Source organism: Macrosteles quadrilineatus, unplaced genomic scaffold, assembly GCF_028750875.1.
Source record: "Macrosteles quadrilineatus isolate MER2022 unplaced genomic scaffold, UCM_ALF_1.0 Scaffold_2__2_contigs__length_208266976, whole genome shotgun sequence".
NCBI classification, from domain to species: Eukaryota; Metazoa; Arthropoda; class Insecta; order Hemiptera; family Cicadellidae; genus Macrosteles; species Macrosteles quadrilineatus.
The window spans coordinates 68,921,005-68,940,066 of NW_026542595.1; the positions used below are offsets into that span (position 1 = coordinate 68,921,005).

General features: G+C 37.1%; 2 protein-coding genes across 2 annotated transcripts in view; one reads left to right on the forward strand and one right to left on the reverse strand.

Moving 5' to 3' along the window:
* The first annotated feature begins 214 nt into the window (after positions 1 to 214).
* Positions 215 to 3,167, forward strand: LOC128984389 (uncharacterized protein K02A2.6-like). The gene is made up of 3 exons (XM_054403705.1): positions 215 to 437; positions 898 to 1,104; positions 2,113 to 3,167. The coding sequence occupies exons 1-3, from the start codon at positions 215 to 217 to the stop codon at positions 3,165 to 3,167; spliced, it is 1,485 nt and encodes a 494-aa protein (XP_054259680.1).
* A 408-nt stretch (positions 3,168 to 3,575) lies between these two features.
* Positions 3,576 to 19,062, reverse strand: part of LOC128988127 (uncharacterized) — a 65,127-nt gene continuing 49,640 nt past the window's right edge. Inside the window, exons 8-10 of the mRNA XM_054409346.1 lie at positions 7,785 to 7,969; positions 5,611 to 5,797; positions 3,576 to 4,776 (exon numbers count right to left, since the gene is read on the reverse strand). Coding sequence (XP_054265321.1) covers positions 4,470 to 4,776; positions 5,611 to 5,797; positions 7,785 to 7,969 — 679 coding nt within the window. The 3' untranslated portion in view covers positions 3,576 to 4,469. The remainder of the gene's footprint in view (positions 4,777 to 5,610; positions 5,798 to 7,784; positions 7,970 to 19,062) is intronic.

Sequence of the window (19,062 nt, forward strand, 5' to 3'; positions counted from 1 at the left end):
TGTTTAGCTTCTTATTTTTGACTTGAAATGTGATGTGTTTAACTGATGTACTGACTTAAGACCATATGTGTATGTGAATTAATGATCACCTGTTATTTTGCATTTGTTTTGTTTGTATTAGTTTTTCTGTTTAAATTAAAGTATGAGTTTGATTCAACTGAACTAATTTACTTATTATTTGAAAATGTAATATTGGCGACGAGGAAAACGAAGAATGGATGGACAAGAGTTAAATAATCTAAAGAAAGCACGAGCTGTAGTAAAAGGACAGTTGAAGAAGGCAGAAAGATTCCAGTCTCAAGGTAGTCTTACAGTGACTGAGGTGAGTGTTAAACTCAAAGCATTTGCTGACCAGTGGGAACGTTACAACAGTATTCAGGACCAAATTGATACATTAACCGATGAAGAAAACTTGCACCATGAAATAGAATGTAGATGTAATGTCGAGGATAAGTATTTAAATCTTACAACAAAACTTCAAGAGTTGATTAAGAATGAATGTTCCAACACTAGGTCTACACCACTTCACCAAATTAGCAATCCATCTGAGGCGACACATAGTTCAATTCCCAGGTCCTCATTGTCGGGTAGTATAAATTTTCTTAAACTTCAGTTTATTCGTGGTTTGAATGACATAGATATTAGAGCCAAACTTCTTCAAGGACGAGAGAAACGCACGTTCAAAGACATTGTTAACGATGCGTCGGCAATGGAACTAGCTAAATCTGAAAGCAAAACGGTATGTCGCAAAACAATGGAACACCTTGATTTGAACAGGGTGGATTACAATAGTAGTCAAAGGAACAAGCCAAAGAAAATGTTGTATCGACAAACATGTCAAGAAATCGGCACGAGACCCAACACAAAATTTGACAATCTAAAAGGGAAATGTTACAGATGCGGTTCACCGAATTTGCACCGATTACAAAGTAACACTGAACAGAGTAATAAAAGATGAGAACCACCCTATTCCAAGAATTGAAGAAATCCACTCTCAAATGAACGGAGGAAAAGTATTTTGCACGCTAGATATTTCTAACGCATATCTTCACATGAAAATGGATGAGGACAGCGCACACATGCAGACATTGAGTACACATAAAGGTATGTACAAAGTTAACCGTTTAACGTTTGGTGTCAAAGTTGCTCCTTCCTTATGGACAAAACTTTACAAGGTATTTGCGGAGTGCAATGCTTTTTTGATGACATTATTATACAAGGTAAGACATCTGAAGAACTCTTGAAAAGATTAAAGGTTGTTCTAGAAAGATTAAAAAGTAAAAACTTAAAATTGAACAGAGAAAAGTGTAAGTTTTTTCAAACTAGTCTGCAATATCTGGGACATATAATTGATGCTCAAGGTATTCATAAAACAAAGGAAAAGGTCTCTTCCATCTTAAACAGCAAAAGACCAGAAAACGTAACAGAACTTCGCAAATTTCTTGGATTAATAAACTACTACAACAAATTCATAAAAGATTTAGCTACAATCCTACACCCTCTCAACCAACAACTTAAGAAAGACGCACGCTACGATTGGACCTCAAAATGCGAGAATAGTTTTCAAAGGGTCAAATCAGAACTAGCAAGTGATCGCGTCCTTGTACATTATAATCCTGATTTGCCTATGGTACTAGCAACGGATGCCTCTCCGGTGGGTCTTGGTGCTATTCTTTCACATCGTTACAGCAATGGAAGTGAGAGACCGATAAGTTTTGCCTCACGTAGTTTGACAAAATGTGAACAGCACTACAGCCAAATTGACAAGGAAGCCACTGGCATCTACTGGGGGCTTAAGAAGTTTTTCCCGTACTGTTATGGACGGAAATTTACTCTGATTACTGACCACAAGCCACTCGTATCCATATTCAGCCCCACAAAAACACTACCATCAATATCTGCTACTAGATTATTTAATTATGCACACTTTTTATCTGGATTCGACTACAAAATTGAATACAGAAGAACATCGGATCATGCTAACGTAGATTTTTTTATCTCGGTTCCCAACTGAGCATGCTTCAACTAAAGGCAGGGACAACTGTGACCTTTTTCAACATAGTAAGCTCGATTCTTTTCAAATTAGTAATTCTACAATTTCTAATTCAACAGCCCACGACAAAGACCTTCAACCAATACTACATGCACTTGAAGAAGGTAAATCAGTGGAAGCTTTTGGGTACCACGACAATGAATTAACACTTCAAGACGGATGTATATTCAAAGGATGTCGAGTTCTAATACCACAATCCCTTCGTCGGAAGGTTCTTGATGAACTTCATATTGGGCATTTAGGCATGGAGAAAATGAAATCCCTAGCCAGAAGCTATTGTGCATGGAAGAATATTGATCGAGATATAGAACAATTGGCAAAATCGTGCAAACAATGTCGTTTGAAACAAAATGAACCAAGAAAGGAACAAAATCATCCATGGTTAGCTCCCCAGGGACCATGGGAAAGGTTACATATAGACTTTGCTGGTCCAATGCAAGGACAGTGGTACTTTATTATTGTGGACGCCTTTACTAAGTGGATTGAGGTAATACCTACTAAGAATACTTCTACAGAATTTTGCACAAGAGAACTTAGAAAATTATTTGCTACATTTGGTCTTCCCATGATTTTGGTTTCTGACAATGGAAGTCAATTTACGTCTAGCGTCTTCGAACAGTTCCTATCAGAAAACGGGGTGTTACACAAAACAACTGCTCCTTACCACCCTTCGTCAAACGGGCAGGCTGAGCGTTATGTTCAGACTGTGAAGAAGTCCCTAAGAGCAATGGAAGACGAGGGAGGGAGACTAGACGTCAAACTCTTCAGAATGCTTATGCAGTTACGTCAAACCTCAAATTCATCTGGCTGTGATGCATACTCCTTGATGTTTGGCAGGAAGATTCGAACACACATAGCTCTTTTACATCCTACACGTAAACAAGAAACTGAACATGTGAAGCAAGCAACAAGATATTTTAAGGAGGGAGACAGAGTACAAGCGAGAAATTATTCAAACTCAAAAGACAAGTGGAGTTTTGGAAGAATATTGGAAAGGGAAAGCAACCTTCTGTATAAAGTACAAATGGACGATGGAACTGTCTGGAGGCGTCATGTTGACCAACTACTCAAATGCGAAATAACGTTACCAAAACATTTCAGAGGGGAGAATTGATGTGTTTAACTGATGTACTGACTTAAGACCATATGTGTATGTGAATTAATGATCACCTGTTATTTTGCATTTGTTTTGTTTGTATTAGTTTTTCTGTTTAAATTAAAGTATGAGTTTGATTCAACTGAACAAATTTACTTATTATTTGAAAATGTAATACAATGTCTCATTAATTGTTTGTGACTACCAGTCTTGTTGTGCACTGTTGACAACGATTAGGCTCATTAAGTAGGGAAATGATACAAACAGTTTTATTTTTATTTTGTACAATAAACAACAAAATTCATTCAAATCAACAATGATGAATAAAATAAATATTGCATTATTTTATTTATTAACTAAAGGATATTTGAATGTAAAAAAGTTGGAACATACTTTAAAATATTGCAAAAAAGATTACACCACTAAATACACACGTGTAAAATGAAATAGTATTGACACAGAATCCCTCAATCCATGTCATGGATTCAAAACGAGATTTTGCAACAATATATCTAGAAATATTTATATGATCTAACACGTAATGTATCGCTTATCCACCAGACGTAAATACATGACTAACTAATGCTGCTAAGCTACCATTTAAATATAGTGACTGGACGAAATATTTGAGCTAAATGCTAATGAACACAATAATTTTACTTATACTGAACTTTATTTTGTTTTGCAGAATGCTTTATTTTGGCCTCCACTAATGAAATAAAGTTGATTTCACACATTTATGATCCCCTCTTTATTCCCCTTCTAACGGTTACAGTTTTACGCTATTTAAAATAATGTATTCATTTTATACGGCATTAGATATAAATCTGAATAGATTAACTACAACCTTTTGTAGTTTAAATTTGTTATTTATTTATTTATTTTTACTCCTTCATCCCACCTAAATCTAACAATGATCTTGTCAAATGAAAAAAGTAATGACAACAACAAATAAAAAGAAGTTTGTTCGAAGATCAGTCATCAAACTTTACGGATGCAAAAAGAGTGTTTATTTGGGATGAATTAACGTCGTGAGTCTCAATTTTCCGAATTTACGAAGGAATTAGAACTTTGGCACTGTTTCAGGTGAACGAATTTCTTGCTTGTGTTTAGTTCTTTAAAAGCTATAGCAAGATAACAGTTAAGTAAGGTTATAAAAAATCTACTTGCATGAAACTGCGCTGCCGTTGCCACATTTTAAAGAGATACTTAAATATTCGATTCCCACATGGCATTAACAAATGTTCATGTTTAAATTATGTTCTCAAAATAAGATTATTGTTCATTAAAGGAGGTTAGGTTGAGCAGAGGAGGGAAGCTTCACCCGTCATATGGCTTTTTGCTGCCAAACTTCCCCAGCTCCTTCTGTATGGCAGCAATGAGAGGAACGGCAGGGTCAGTCGGGGCCAGCGTGGCTGTGCTGAGTATCCGACCCGGCTCTAACACTGGCTTGTGGAATGGTCCAGCACTGAGGGGTCGCGGTGGGGGTCTTGGTGGAGGCGTTGTGGGGGTATTGCCTCCCCAAGCTCCGCGGGGGGGACGGCTGCTCACCAAAGCTGTGGCGGGCCGGCGAGAATCTGACGTCTTTGGGCGGAGGATGATTTCTGTAGCTAGTGGATCACTGGGTCTGGAATTGGGAACAAAGATATACTTAATGTAGGTGATTCAAATTTCCACTTTTTAGTAACGAGTTAAATTTATAACTGTACAGGAATCAAGTTCAGGCGTTCGCCCTGTAAACGGCTAAAGTCAAGCCTGAGTCGGAACATAATTGAATAACGTCTTTAAGTTTAGCCAACTTAACAATAGTAATGGAAATACAGTATATACCCAACCATCATTTGCCCCGATCATAGTAAATATGCTTAGAAAACCAATGGGCAATCTATTCCATTGCCAAAAAAGAGAGACAGAGAAGAATCCTTTTCAGATTAGTGGACACCACCACTCGAAAAAAATTCGAAATAAAAACAAGAAAACCCTGAACCTAAGGTACTATAGCGATTTGAGGAATGTTATTATTATCATGCTGTTTTGGAGCTCTTTTCGATATCAGAATATCATATTCATATTAGACCCAACTAAAAAGAAGGTTGAACGAATTTTCAATTGGAAGCAAAACCAGTCACTCAATAGTTTTTGATAGGGCGAAGTAAATTTACTCACTGAGTTTATTCCGTGGCAGTTTAAGAACCTTTCATGTGAGCTTGGAACGAGCAGATCGTCAAAAAGTGTTGCCTTAATACTTTCACTTAAAGTTGTTAGACTAAATTTCTTTGGCGGCTATCTATGAAAGCCATCCCACGTATACGATAAGTCCAGTGTTCAGTAGTCTATCATTAACGCTTTAGTTAGGCACTATTACATTCTCTTCCTGTGGTTTGAAAGATAACGAAGTAGTTGTCCCAATCTAAAGAAATTACATAACACTGCTAATGGCAGTTTAATTCAATAGCATTACCTGACAAGAGCAGATCTGATCCGCTGGTCGCGTTGTGTCGTGGTAGGACTGCTACTGTCTTGATCAGGGCTGCCACTGCGGCTGCCAAACAAGCTGAATGCGTCGTCCAACAGCTCATGGAACCTGCGGCGCATTCTGCCAACCCCTGGCTCTGTCAGCGATAGATCTTCTTCAAGATCCACACTGTCTGTCCACACAACCAGACATTAACGTGTTTGTAGGGATATTAATGTACTGCAATAAACTATATCTTTAAATTACTAGTTGTATAGTAAAACAGGTCTTTTATAGCCATCTATACTTGAATTATAGTGACTGTTAGTTACTATTATGATTGATCACAGTCGTTATAAATGAATTAACTTGTATATATGGCGATACATGCTTGACGCTTTATTTTCTGCGGTAATACTCGATAATAAATCAAAAATATTTCAACAAAAATTTCACTTTAACATTTGGACAAGTGAATAACTCAGGACCATTGCTATTGTTTGAAAGAGGACATTAAATGCAGAACTGTCATAACATATCATAACAGATAATTTTGACTTTTATACAACTATGCCTATGATAACCATCCTTCTTAACATGTATGGTTTAAAAATAAGAACACAACTGTTGTGGGAATGATTGATCGTTGGCTTGTAAAAGATGCACCCCGAAATGTCTCCAAAGTTGATCTACTCTTTCCAGTAGTCGGACATTCCTTTTTACCCACTTACAAGAGTTTTTGGAGTCATTCAAAGGAAATTTCAGGATCTGAGCGTCATTAAGAATCCTGATGAGTATAATGAAATAATTGAAAGACACTGTACTGTTGTAAAACTTGGGAAAGATTGCCCTGTGAGTGATTAGAAAAGCGTACATTTTCAATTTCAGAAAGCTAAGAGGTTTCTTTTTACACGAAGTTAAAGTTATTTAAACTCCGTTTTGATCCAAGGAGAAGCAAATTATGTGTTTGAAATCGGCAAAAGTAAGTCTGTGATGAAAAAAGGAAAAAATGTTGATAATGCTGTTCCGGAAGTGGTACAAGAAGGACATCCATTGAAACAAGCAAAAATCAATTATGTGAAATGCTTACTAGATCTTTACTTTGGAAGTAATTGGCACTAAGAGCCAAAATTAAAGTACTACAAGGAGCTGTTCCAGTTACCCACAAATAATGAAAGTGGAGAGGATGGTGATAATGATTTTGAGCTAAATGAAGATGGACCTATGATTGAGTGAATGATGAGCGATGTTTTAATCACAAAACTTCTATCAGCCATATTCTGTAGAAATAAACCCATGATTTTGCTTTTTAAAGCTGGCTTTTCCTAGGCGCGGAAGCGGAGAGCGAAGAGAGGAACGCGGAGAGCCGACTCCACTTGTCTTAGGTAATTTAAGGTTACTGTTTTCCTAGAAGCGGAGCGGAACACCATGTTAATCTCTTTTCCGCTCGCCGCGTTCCTCTCTCCGCTCTCCGCTTCCGCGCCTAGGAAAACCCAGCTAAAAGGAGTTTTTTTGGGGTAAATTTTATCTAACAATATGCCTAATAATAATTTAATGTTTCAGAAAAGGGATAGCTTATTTTCATTTATTTTCATGTTAAGCTATTAACTTATTCTGGAATGGAATACACATTATGACTGGTTTTGGGACCGTAAGAATAAAACAAATGGCGGACTGTAAGTTTCCAAAAGTTGTTAAATCATTATTACTGTTCCAAAACCAGCTACAAAATTGTTTACAGTAATTATACATGGTCTAGAAAGTTATGCATATTTCCTATTAAAAATTCTAAATTTGTTCTTAAAAAAAAATTGCATTTAAATGTCTTTGATGAGAGACGATCAATACGTGTTTTTGTGTTTAACCTAAAAATAATTCAAAGTGGATTTGACCTGTTTTGGCATTTGGCGACTCATTTAGTCCCAAGTGGGATTTTAACTACTTGATACGCTCATCTGGTCATAACATGGTACAAAAAGCTAGTCATTGACAAACTTAAAATGTATTCAAAAGACCAATTCGATACTGAGGGTATGTTCTTATTACATACATAAATAGGGCTTCTGGTCCACTGGCCAAGCGCCGTAAGCATTCCCTACAAAATAATCGAATGATTTCCAGGCTTCAATTCCACTTGATGCAACATCAGGACCAGCAGCATCTTGTGGGTTGATACTTGCCTTGTTTTTGTAGCCTGTGGCAGTGCAGGTCCCACACCAAGGGCCCGATGACGCCAGGGTCTTGCTCGCTGCTGGCATGACGTGCGTGTGTCGTATTGGTAGCCGTGACTGTAGGCGTGGGAGTGGTGGGCGGCTCATCTGTAGGCTCTAACACCAACTCTAGAGGCCCGGGGATCGTTGGACCACTTAAAAAACAATACATCTTTAGGGAAATAGTTAACAAATAGTAACAATATTGTAATGTTTTAATTCCATGGTGAGTGTTAAGTGTTGATACAAACTTGGAAATATATAATAGGTTTTTAATTTATAAAACCCTATTTCCAGACCCTTGGACAGTTCGGCGTCTGTCCATCCCCAGTGTGAGGTATCATCCTGTTAAATATGATGTGCAGCACATAACAAAGATTTGCGATTACTCGCATTCTTAGTCCATGCTGTTAATAAATCTGAATTGAGTTTTGAAGAAATTACACTCTTGTATTTTAAACCTGGCCACTCTTTCATGAGTGCGAACAGCTTCCCCCACAACGTAGAGTTATCATTGAAAAAAAAAAAAAAAACACAGGAGAAAACCTAAGAATTCCAGAATTTTTTTTCCGGCTGTATTGAATTGTTGGCATTGAAATCCCAACAAATGTTAATCTCGCGGTGATCACTAGAAACCGTTAGAACATCTGCCTCACAGATGTTACTATTACTACAATATCTATTCACGGATGTAAACTCTTAAATAGAGGTAATTGTAACCGTGACGACCATTCACTAAGCCTCCCCCATTCAGACTAGGGTTACTACCCTCACTATAATAGTCTAACAGTCCTGTATGAAACATTGTATTATCCTCTGTACTTTCCATTGAATCATCGCGTTTCCCAATTGATCCATTCATAGGCCTAATGTGGCTTGCGGTAGGGGGATGGCCACTGACGCTACTCGCGGTTTATATAAAGGGGCTCCTAGCCCGGTGTTGTCATTCGACTCGCACCGCCGGTATGCTGCTCGTGTAAAAAGAACTGTTCGAGGTGAGTTCTCTCATTATCTCTCGCTATCTCTCTCTCTCGTACAAGTCCCTTTTTAGTATTAACTATGTTAGAGTCCCATAGCTGTTATTCTCAGTAAATCACTTATTGTATCTTATTTGTAATATCATAACTTATTGCTGCCTTAAATAAATAATGTTCATTCACATACTCCTCCAGTGTAATCATTGCCCAAAGCTCCCAGTTGCTTAGCAGCCCTTCTGGCTAGATAAGCGACCACAATACTGGTGTCAGGTGTAAAAGGATAGGGTTTAAATAAGGAGAAGTATGTCTTAGCTCTAAAGGTGTACTTAGGTCCACTTAGTTAACGTAGATGAATAATTGTGAAGACGAAGATTTTTGTTTGATATTATTTTGCATTCATGTGTGTATTTGGTTGATAATATTGTTACATATTTAAATGACTGTTGACTAAGCATGAGGCAGTATTAAAATGGAATTTAGCAGTATTAGTTATTAGGGCCATGGCATTATGCTACCAGTTGTGTAAACAAGAAATTTTTAGTAGATTTTATGCCAGGGTTGCCGAGTGTGGGCACAAAGTATTATTGTATACAGTCACAGACGATATAGTTAAAGGGACGAGCGAAGTAAGGTGTGAGAAGCTTGTTGGGGATCAGAACTTTTCGAGGAGCAGAGTGTTGTCTCAGCAGATAAACCAATTTTGAGTTATCAGCATTTCCTAAAGTACTTTATTGGTTCACTCACGAGCAAAGAGGGGTATTATTTTACATGTGGATATAAGGCCTTCATTTATGATTATTGTAGTGAGTAGTTCTTTGTAAGCATAAATGTGGGATGGTCCGGGGCAGCCTGAGGAACCCGACATCGTTGATGTAATAAAAGAATTTTTGGAGGAATTGCGGAAAGCGGTACCTGTTGAGGTGTACAATCATTTAGTATATGTAAATATGTATATGTAAAAAAATATGTAATATTAATGCAGCATTTTCACAAGATGATTGTGAACTGGCCAGTGTAGATATAACGTTATCAGCAGTGGCACGATAGCCTTATCAGTGGTATTTGGCATAAATTAAATTCTTTTGGGACGCGCTGGGAAACAGGGGATCGAGGACTGGGTCAGGTGGCAGTTTTAGGGACCCAGGGGGAGTTCGAAAGTTTAATACAGCACCTAGGGAGCCGTTGAGCGCAGGGGGATATACGACCACGTTATTTACGAAAATCGGGATGCGTTCAGCGGTAATCACTGCGTATTACGAACACTTGCCGACGGCGGAACACACAGTGGTGAAACGTGAACCACAAAAGGGAGCCTTAGGCCCTGTACACATAAGAGCGGCAGCCGCCGCGGTAGCCGCCACGGTAGCCGCCGCGGCGGCCGCATAGGACCGTACACATGGCTGCGGCAGCCGCGGTTGTGGTGTGATTTTCGGCTCCTCGAAACCCTCGGACACAACAGCCAGTACAGTTATGGAGCTGGAAGAGTTAACCTGCCTTTGGTTATTGCATCGAAGATTAAAAGCAAGGCGAAGTCGATAAAGGAGATGGTGGGTGCACTCTGTAATAGACGACAGATTAACCTTGGGTTCATTTGTTACTCTGTACCCAAAATTAAGAGAATACCCTACTTAGTTCTCACACTACCACTACACGAACACACAGGCGATGTCCACAGGGCGAGCGCGAAGATGCGTGTGACTGTGTGATCCTAGTACCAACCACAGGTCAACCGCGGCGGCTACCGCCTTCATGTGTACGCTCTCATGCCAACTCAAGTAACTCCAACCGCGCGGGAGCCGCGGCGGTCGAAGGAAAATCCACGACCGCCGCGGTTTGTTGCGGTTGACTGGAAGTAGGCGGTTGCATGTGAACGGTCCCATTTGCTCCTTTGTACTTTCAACCGCCGCGACTATTCCCGCGCAATAGCAACCGCTGCGGCTGCCACCCTCATGTGTACAGGGCCTTAGCCAAAGCGATACGGTCAAAGTTACAGTTACCTGAACTTCCCGAGGAGCGTATCTACGAGACACCGAAACACAGTAGGGATGCAAAACTTTATTTACCCGGATGTTATTTTGGAAGGGTGTGAGGCGTAATTGAATTCGCTGGTTGAAAGGATAATCGAGAAGTATATTAACGACGGTCGGACGACGTACACCAATGAAACGAACGTGAGACGAGTGGAAGTGAACAAGATAGTAATTGAATTTCATTAAATTAATTATTTCAGTCAAGTAAGTTAATATTTCATTGAATTCTAATCAGTAAGTCAATCAAGTGAGTCGCGACAATAGTGTCGTGGAACTTTGTAATAGGGGTCTTTGTCGGTATCGGTACGTGTGTGGTAAGTGGAATTGTGTTTGTATACTTCACCTGGAACATGGGTGCGTCGGCTATGTGTTACATTAGGCACTCATTGTCGGTGTATTGAGATAAAACATTTTGGTGTGGGCGTTTCTAGGTATTAAAGATAAGTAAAGATCGTTAGTTGGATATAAGTGTAATCATTGCTCCAAGCTCCCAGTTGCTTAGCAGCCCTTCTGGCTAGATAAGCGACCACAATAGAATGAAAACTTTGTATGTGTGAAAGTAATAAAAATGCTACTGGACGATGTTTATATTTGGCTGGATTGTTCATCTCAGGCAAAGCTTACAGTGTCGACCGGTGGGACATCGAGCATATTTCTGAAATGTTTTAAACCGTGCTAGGAATTTAAAAAAAATATTTTTTGATAATGTTTTCAAAACATTTAAAAAAAATTTGATCTCTAATGAATGTATAAAATTAACATTAAAACATTAAAATTGCTCATCCGTCTTTAGTTTCAGGAACAAAATTCACTCATTTTCCTATGCAAAAAGAACTTCACTCCAACATCAGAACCACTAGAAACAGAGCGTTCATTATGTTATTCTATGCAGAAAGGACTTCAGTCCTGGACTGAACCCCCTATTGCATGGAATGTGTTCTGTATTCATTGATTCATGGCATAAAGAAAAATACGGCAATGGTACTGTTCAATTTTATTTGACTATTTGAAATATTGTTTCTCAAGAAGTAATGGTTTTTTCTGATAATCGTTCTGGTCAAAACAAGAACCACACATTATCTCGTTTATTGTTGGCCTTAACTCAAACAGGTCAGTTCCAAAAAATAGAACAGTTCTACCCTGAGAGTGGACACTCCTGTTTCCCATGCGACCGAGATTTTCCCATGATGAAAAGGGAGTTAAATAAGCACAATTGTTTGTACACCTTGAGAGAGATAGCTGAAAAGGTTATTAGAAGCAGTAAGAAAAATAAATTTAGGGTGACACACCTCGAGTCAGAAGATGTAGCTGACTTCAAAAGTTGGTGGGAAAAATACTTTAGTTTCACACTCAACAACCTGCATATCCCGGAGGTTAAGTTCCCATAAAGAAAAACAAAATTAAGGATATAAAAAACTCATTACTTATGTGCCAGAAGAATATAAACAGTTTTATTTTGACATATCTGAGTAGCCATGTGTAGAACATATCGATGTTGACGTTCAAGATGACTTGGCGAAACTTATTAAGATAAAGACAATGTCCATGTCCAGTTTGACATATTGTAATTGATTTTAGAATACAACAATGGTTATTTGAACCGAGTTATATGTCTTTTTATATTATTACACCTCTTAATATTATAATAGGCTATTAAAAAAATGTTTAAAATACCATAATATTTCGGTTAAAACATTATGAATATGGCTTTCCATGCAAAAGGGGCTTCGGTCCATGGTATTCAAAAATTGATATACATAATAATATTAAAATTATTACAATCTGTGGTTATGATTTGTAATGATATAATACACTCTAGAAAAAATGATTATCATATTATGATTAACCGTTTTATAATACACTAGTGTACCTGTTGCACGAATTCGAGCAATTTCGAAGCATTACAGGCGTTATTTTAGAACAAATAACGGTCATAATTCCGATGACTTTATAAAAGTCGACTCAAAGATTATGGAAATACTCACGATGTACACAACAGTTAGATATAATCAAAATTGTTTGTAAATATCTTATCTTTCTCAAAAGTTGATTTTGTTTTTTAGAGTTTTCTACGAGTGTTTCCCACTCATAGCCGCATTAGGTTCTCTATAATAACGATTATAAATTAAAAAACACATCATTTCTATTTCTTCTAATTCAGTTTTATTTTTAGTAGGCCTATATCAAATTGTCCAGGATTTCTCGCTTTTTCCATTGTAATAATTACACCAACCCAAGTATCGTCTACAGAGGCCATACGCCAAAGAATATCATCTACGTGCAACACGCCTACGCACAATCTCCAAGAAGTAAAAAAAAGGCAGAAACCAACCCATACAATAGACATAAGTTAACTCCATAAGAAATAATTTTGTTAAGATTTACTGTGATATTAGGATTTTCCACTGATTTGGATTGCACATTATAACATTACAACATTATATCGCTACTCTAATAAGCAAACCCCGTAACTCCAAAACACCTAACTTTTGAGGAACTAAAAAAAACATTTTCACTACTTGATTTATGGCCCAAATTAAAAAAAAAATGTTATTATTTTACTTACTTTATTACCTTTTAGCAGCAGGTAAGCTTAAAAACTACTTATATGATATTTGTTATTTCTACTGGAGTTAAGAGGTTTCCATATAATTTTTGTTGGAGATACGAGTTTTTCTTAAAACTATGTAATGGCTAATAGAATTAAGAAGGTAATAAGAAATAACAACAAAAAATATTATATTAATGTTAATTTAATTACATGAAAATGCTTATTAATTCTCCTTGAACAATAAGTAACTGTGAGCAAAATATTTCAAGTACTGTACTTATTTATATGGAATGTTATCATAGAACTCGTGGTAATCGCTAGGCAGTATTGATTTCAGTTCTTGCAGATCGTTGTACTTTCTTTGCTTAATGGGTAGTCTTTCAGAATAGAGACTAGGCATGTTGTTGATTGCAGTTACTTTAACTTTCTTGTTTTTTTCGCTGAGGTAGAGGCCGCCATTCTTCTGAAAAGCTCAATTTGTAGTTAAGTTTGCCGTCAGGAAGGTACTGTAACGCCCGAATATCAGTGACACATGGGTCTCCAACCCCTTTGCCTGGTCTTATGCTTTTGAAAAAAAGATGATTTTCAAAGTTCTTAAAATATTTGTGATCTAGATATTCAACCTTGTACCCAGCTGGATCCTTCCTGGCTTGTCTACAGACATCAATGTAGTCAGCTGGTACATTGATTTTTACGTTTTTAAGTTTCCTCTCAATCAATGAGTGCATGGAGTCGCACTCCATTTGTGTATGGCCAACTTCTAGGTACTTTTGTTCGATAACCACTTGCTTTTCACAAGAAAGGTGCAACAAGGCATTGGCTAAATTTGTGCTCCGGTTTTGGTAGCTACAGCCATCGCTGTACAGAATGATTTTGTTTTTTCCCTCAGGCAAAGGCAGCTGTGATGTTACAAACTTAGAAATAATGGTGCAAAACTCGTTGGATGTGAGACCACCCTCAGTTTCATTCCAGATGAAACAATATCCACCTTTGGAACCAAGATCGTAAAATGTTAAATTATGCACTGAAAGTTTCATTTTATAATACAGACTAGAGACTGAAGATCTCGGGGAAAGCAATAATGATTGTAAGTCCATTGTAAAAACAAGGCATTCCTCGTTTGCTTTGTCTAAATCCTTCTCCACTCTTGCCTCATCTTTCCTCATTATGTGACTTTCATAATCATCTTGGTTTAAATTGTGAGTTTTAAAGGATTCACACTTATCGCATGAATCCTTTTTTGGCTGGAACAAAGCCAAATTATAGTCTTCGAACATTTGATGAAACTTACACTGTGATAGGCAATTAATATTCTTTTGCGAACACCAGTCGTTTTTGTAGAACAAATAAAGCTCTCGCTTTGACTTCCAGTTGGGCTCTAAGTACATTTTACTCGTCCTTTTTCTACAATAATGCGATTCTACTTTAGGTAGAGTATCAAAAAAATGTTCTAACGCTTCAACTTCAACTGACTTTCTTAGCTTCTTACTCTTTTGTTGTAATCTATCATCCAGCATTCCATCGATGACATCCACAGTATCCTCATCTTCCTGCTGATTATCTTCATGCTGCCAGTGGAAAGCCATCCATTCCCCAATCGCTAATGTGTTTTGGAACATTGTTTTGCATACCCTCACATTACCAGAAGATTTCTTCAAGAAATACTTGCAAGAATATTTTCTCCTACTTTTGGTATCATCTTTTCGTCCCCTGGCTCTTGTTGTTTCAGTTTTTTTTTGTCAAAAATTTTACAAATACCTTTTTCCCCTCCCAGTCAAGCTTCCAAAACTCTTCAAAGTTTTTCAATCTGTCATCTTCAGTGATTGACGCACACTGCAACAAACTATTTTCCTTCCTTTCACATTTGCATCGTAGTTTCAATGTTCTGGCATTTTTCTTGATATCATACTCATACTTTCCATCTTTATTTTTTTTCTTGCCACAGTATTCCTTTCCCTTTTTTCTGGCTTCTTTCCATTCATTTATCTTCCAAGAGGAAATGTTTACTTGATGATGTTTCTTTCGCTTACGAGTTGTTGTAGGCCTAGTACTATTATTTGTATTGTTATTATCTAGTTCAGCGAACACATTTGCACCAGTTTCAGGTAAGCTGTCTTCTTCATGAACAAATTGTTCAGTATTATCTGCAGGGCTTAAGATATTGTCAAATAGATTTTCTTGTTCAAGTAGGTCAATGTCGCAGTTTTCAGCTTGACCTATAGCATCGTTGGATATGATTGTTTGATCCGGAGTGGTTTCTTGAGTTTGGCCTTCTTCCCCAGTAACAACAATGACATTTTGTGAGAGGTCCAAGTAATCATCAGGTATTCCTACACATTCTTCGTTTGATATGACAACATCAGAGTTTTTGATTTTTAACAATTCATCCCAGTTTTCAGCTTGACCTATAGCATTGTTGGATATGAGTGTTTGATCCGGATTGATTCCATTGTTTTCAATTATGCCTACATCTTCTTGAGTTTGGCCTTCTTCCCCAGTAACAAGAATAACATTTTGTGAGAGGTCCAAGTAATTATCAGGTAGGCCTACACATTCTTCGTTTGATATGACAACATCAGAGTTTTTGATTTGTAACAATTCATCTGTGTTCAAATTAACATCTGACACATGTATATCGGTTAAATCCAAATAAGAGGATAGTTTATCATTGTCATCTATATCAGAAATTATATCACATAAAATAACTTCAGATAGACTATTTTGATGATCTACGAGCTCTTGAACTTGTTCAGCCGCAGATGATATCAGACTATTTACTTCTATTGACAACTCATTAGTCCTAGGGCTTTCATTAACTTTAGATAATGAGCCATCCACGTTAACCAAAAACGTCACAGGTTGATCGGTACTTTTCTGTAAAGCTAGCTTCACCAGTTTGTGTCATCTTGACATTTAAAAAAAAAAGAAATAAAATAATAGGATCTGATGTCCTTTTTTATTATGCGATATCGTACCTCCAACAAAAATAACAGGCGAATAGATTTTTCAGTACCGATAGACCTAAAAAAGATAATCACCGAGCGTTGTAAGCTAATGTATCATGATCTGTATTTCTCAGTGAGTACCTGTAGCCTAAATGTTGTAGGTGTTTATCTTCTAATTGAAAATCTTGGGGTTTTAGACCTAACTAATATAGGTTTCAGCATTTAATTGTATTATTATGGACAAAAACCTTTAAAATTAATGCTAAAGGTTAAGCCTACTTGGTTTTCGCTACAATCCGTCAAAACTCTTAACTCCACTATGGATAACACATAACCTAAAAAGCTCAAAACAAGCAAACCACCTAACTCCTAACCAATAATACAATCTAATTATTATCGTTCACTAATCAAACATTGCAAAGTAAATAATCTAAAATGATTTCTTAGTACTTACTTTTCAAATAATAAAGGTCATCACTAACACTAAAATAAACTGTTGTTGGTAAATATTGACTTAACCTGAGCACTACAGAATGGTGTTTTCAGCTGTCATACACTGCCATGCTGCAATTGGGAGTTACCAGGTTTGCCAACTACAAAACTGAAGCACTGTAGTTAAGAGGTTTGCTTGATTTAAAATATAAAATTAACCAAATTTTTTGGAGATACGAGGTTTGAACAGTTGAATAGACATTTTTCCACTGCACATGTTGATATTCAAAACTCAAAATTACCAAAAAATGGAGTTACGAGGTTTGCTAATTAGTGTAGCGATATTGCAAAACATGATACGATGCAGAAGAAAATGGATTTTAAAATCAGAAAAAACCTTTGCAAATTCTTCATTTTGACAAATTTAGTAAATCACAATTTAAATAGTAACAGCTGTTTCATTAAAAAGTAGTGTAAAATTATACATATGGTCATAATATAAACCAATCTGCTGAGGGGACTATTGGCTCATCTACAGACCAAGACCTTTCTTTAGAGAGCCCTACCAAGTTTCTACGACCAGCCGTTCTCTGAAATTAGCTGTGACAAAACCCCGTTTTCCCCCCATAAGAATAACATGGGATAGGAATTTAAAGGCCACTGGGGCAGAGCCCCGAGGGAATTTACCACGTTTCTCTTTTGATGGCTCATCTACAGACCAAGCCCTTTCTTTAGACACCCCTACAGAGTTTCTACGCCCAGCCGTTCTCTCAAATTAGCTGTCACAAAGAAAAACAGTTTCAAAATACGTTGTTTTTAGTTTCTCCCAAAACAACAGCTGATGGACTGAATCCTTTTTTGCATGGAGCGATTCCTATAGAGTTGATCCAGGCAAATTCGAAGCTACCTTAAACGAACCAGTGCCTAAGAGTCAGTATACAGTTCGGCAGTTACTAGGTACAGCATCATCTTATATAAGGGTTATTCCTGAATTCACCAGTAAGATATATCCGTTATCTAAACGTCTCATAAAAAAAAATATAAATAAAAATAAAAAAAACTAATACTTCAGTGGGATTAAAATGCCCAAAACGCATTTCAAGATATATGATCCCGTTTGACTAAAGCCCCTATATTTGCCTGTCCAGACTTTTCAAGAGAGGACAATAAAGTACTGAAGGGGCACGATATTACTTGCGCCAACGACTTCGTTAACTCATTGAAAGATTGTAATATCACTCTTCATGAAATTCCATCCACAGAGGTTGAAAAATGAAGACTAAAGTTTCATCCTCAAACTACCTCCTATGAAGGGAATCATACAAGTTGACCAGATTACATATTGCAAGCCGACAACATTTGCCCGCACATTTTTTTTGTTTTAAGTGCTCTCTCGACTTGAAAATGTAAACACTACCATTTCAGAGAAATGGCCCTTCCCCTTTTGTGTAAGTAGAAGATCCAGTTCCAAGTAGTACGCGGAAACTTTCTGTAGACGAGGTGTATACTCCTACAGATGAAGAAGACCCACGGGCAATACCGATCGTCCAGCCCCAAATGTAAAATGAAGATTTAGTAAGCAGATTTGCAGGAAATGTTGAAAAGGAAAGTTCCATTCAGTCGTCTCCGGGGACTATGTGGTTGTCGAGTACACAGTAGGCAAAACAAAAAAATTAAACCAAAACAGTTTGTTGAAGTCTGCCAGAGTGTGTCAGAAAATGAAATTGAAGTAATGTTTCTTAAAGAGTGTGCTAAATGTGACAATTTATTTGTTGTTAATGACAAAGATGTAGCTTTTGTTCCTGTTGATGAAGTTAAGGCAGTCCTCCCCCCACCAGTTGTCATAGTTAAGGGGTGTAGGGTATTTTACAAATTCAGTAAAATCTAATTGTAGAACCTTTCTTTGTTTACCTGATTGATATGTGTTCTACCAAATTTTATGAGTTATATAATAGAATTACAGTGTGATAAAACTAACATCATGTTAGTTTTATCATACTGTAATTCTATTAATTTGTGTGTTGTAGCGTATTTGGTAGTGCCACTGTAAAAGAGGTTGACCTGTTTATTTTTCAAGTAGGCATTTTTCCTAAGCTGAAAGATGACAGTTGTAGACCTTTCTTACGATCTTGATAATCATTGAATCATAAAATTGATAATTGATAATCATAAAAAAACTATGATTTTTTAATTCTATTCTTAAGGAGTGTAGGGTATTTCACAAATTCAGTAAAATCTAATTGTAAAGCCTCTATTTTTTATCTGATTTGTGTACTACAAATTTTTAAGAGTTATGATGTTAGTTTTATCATA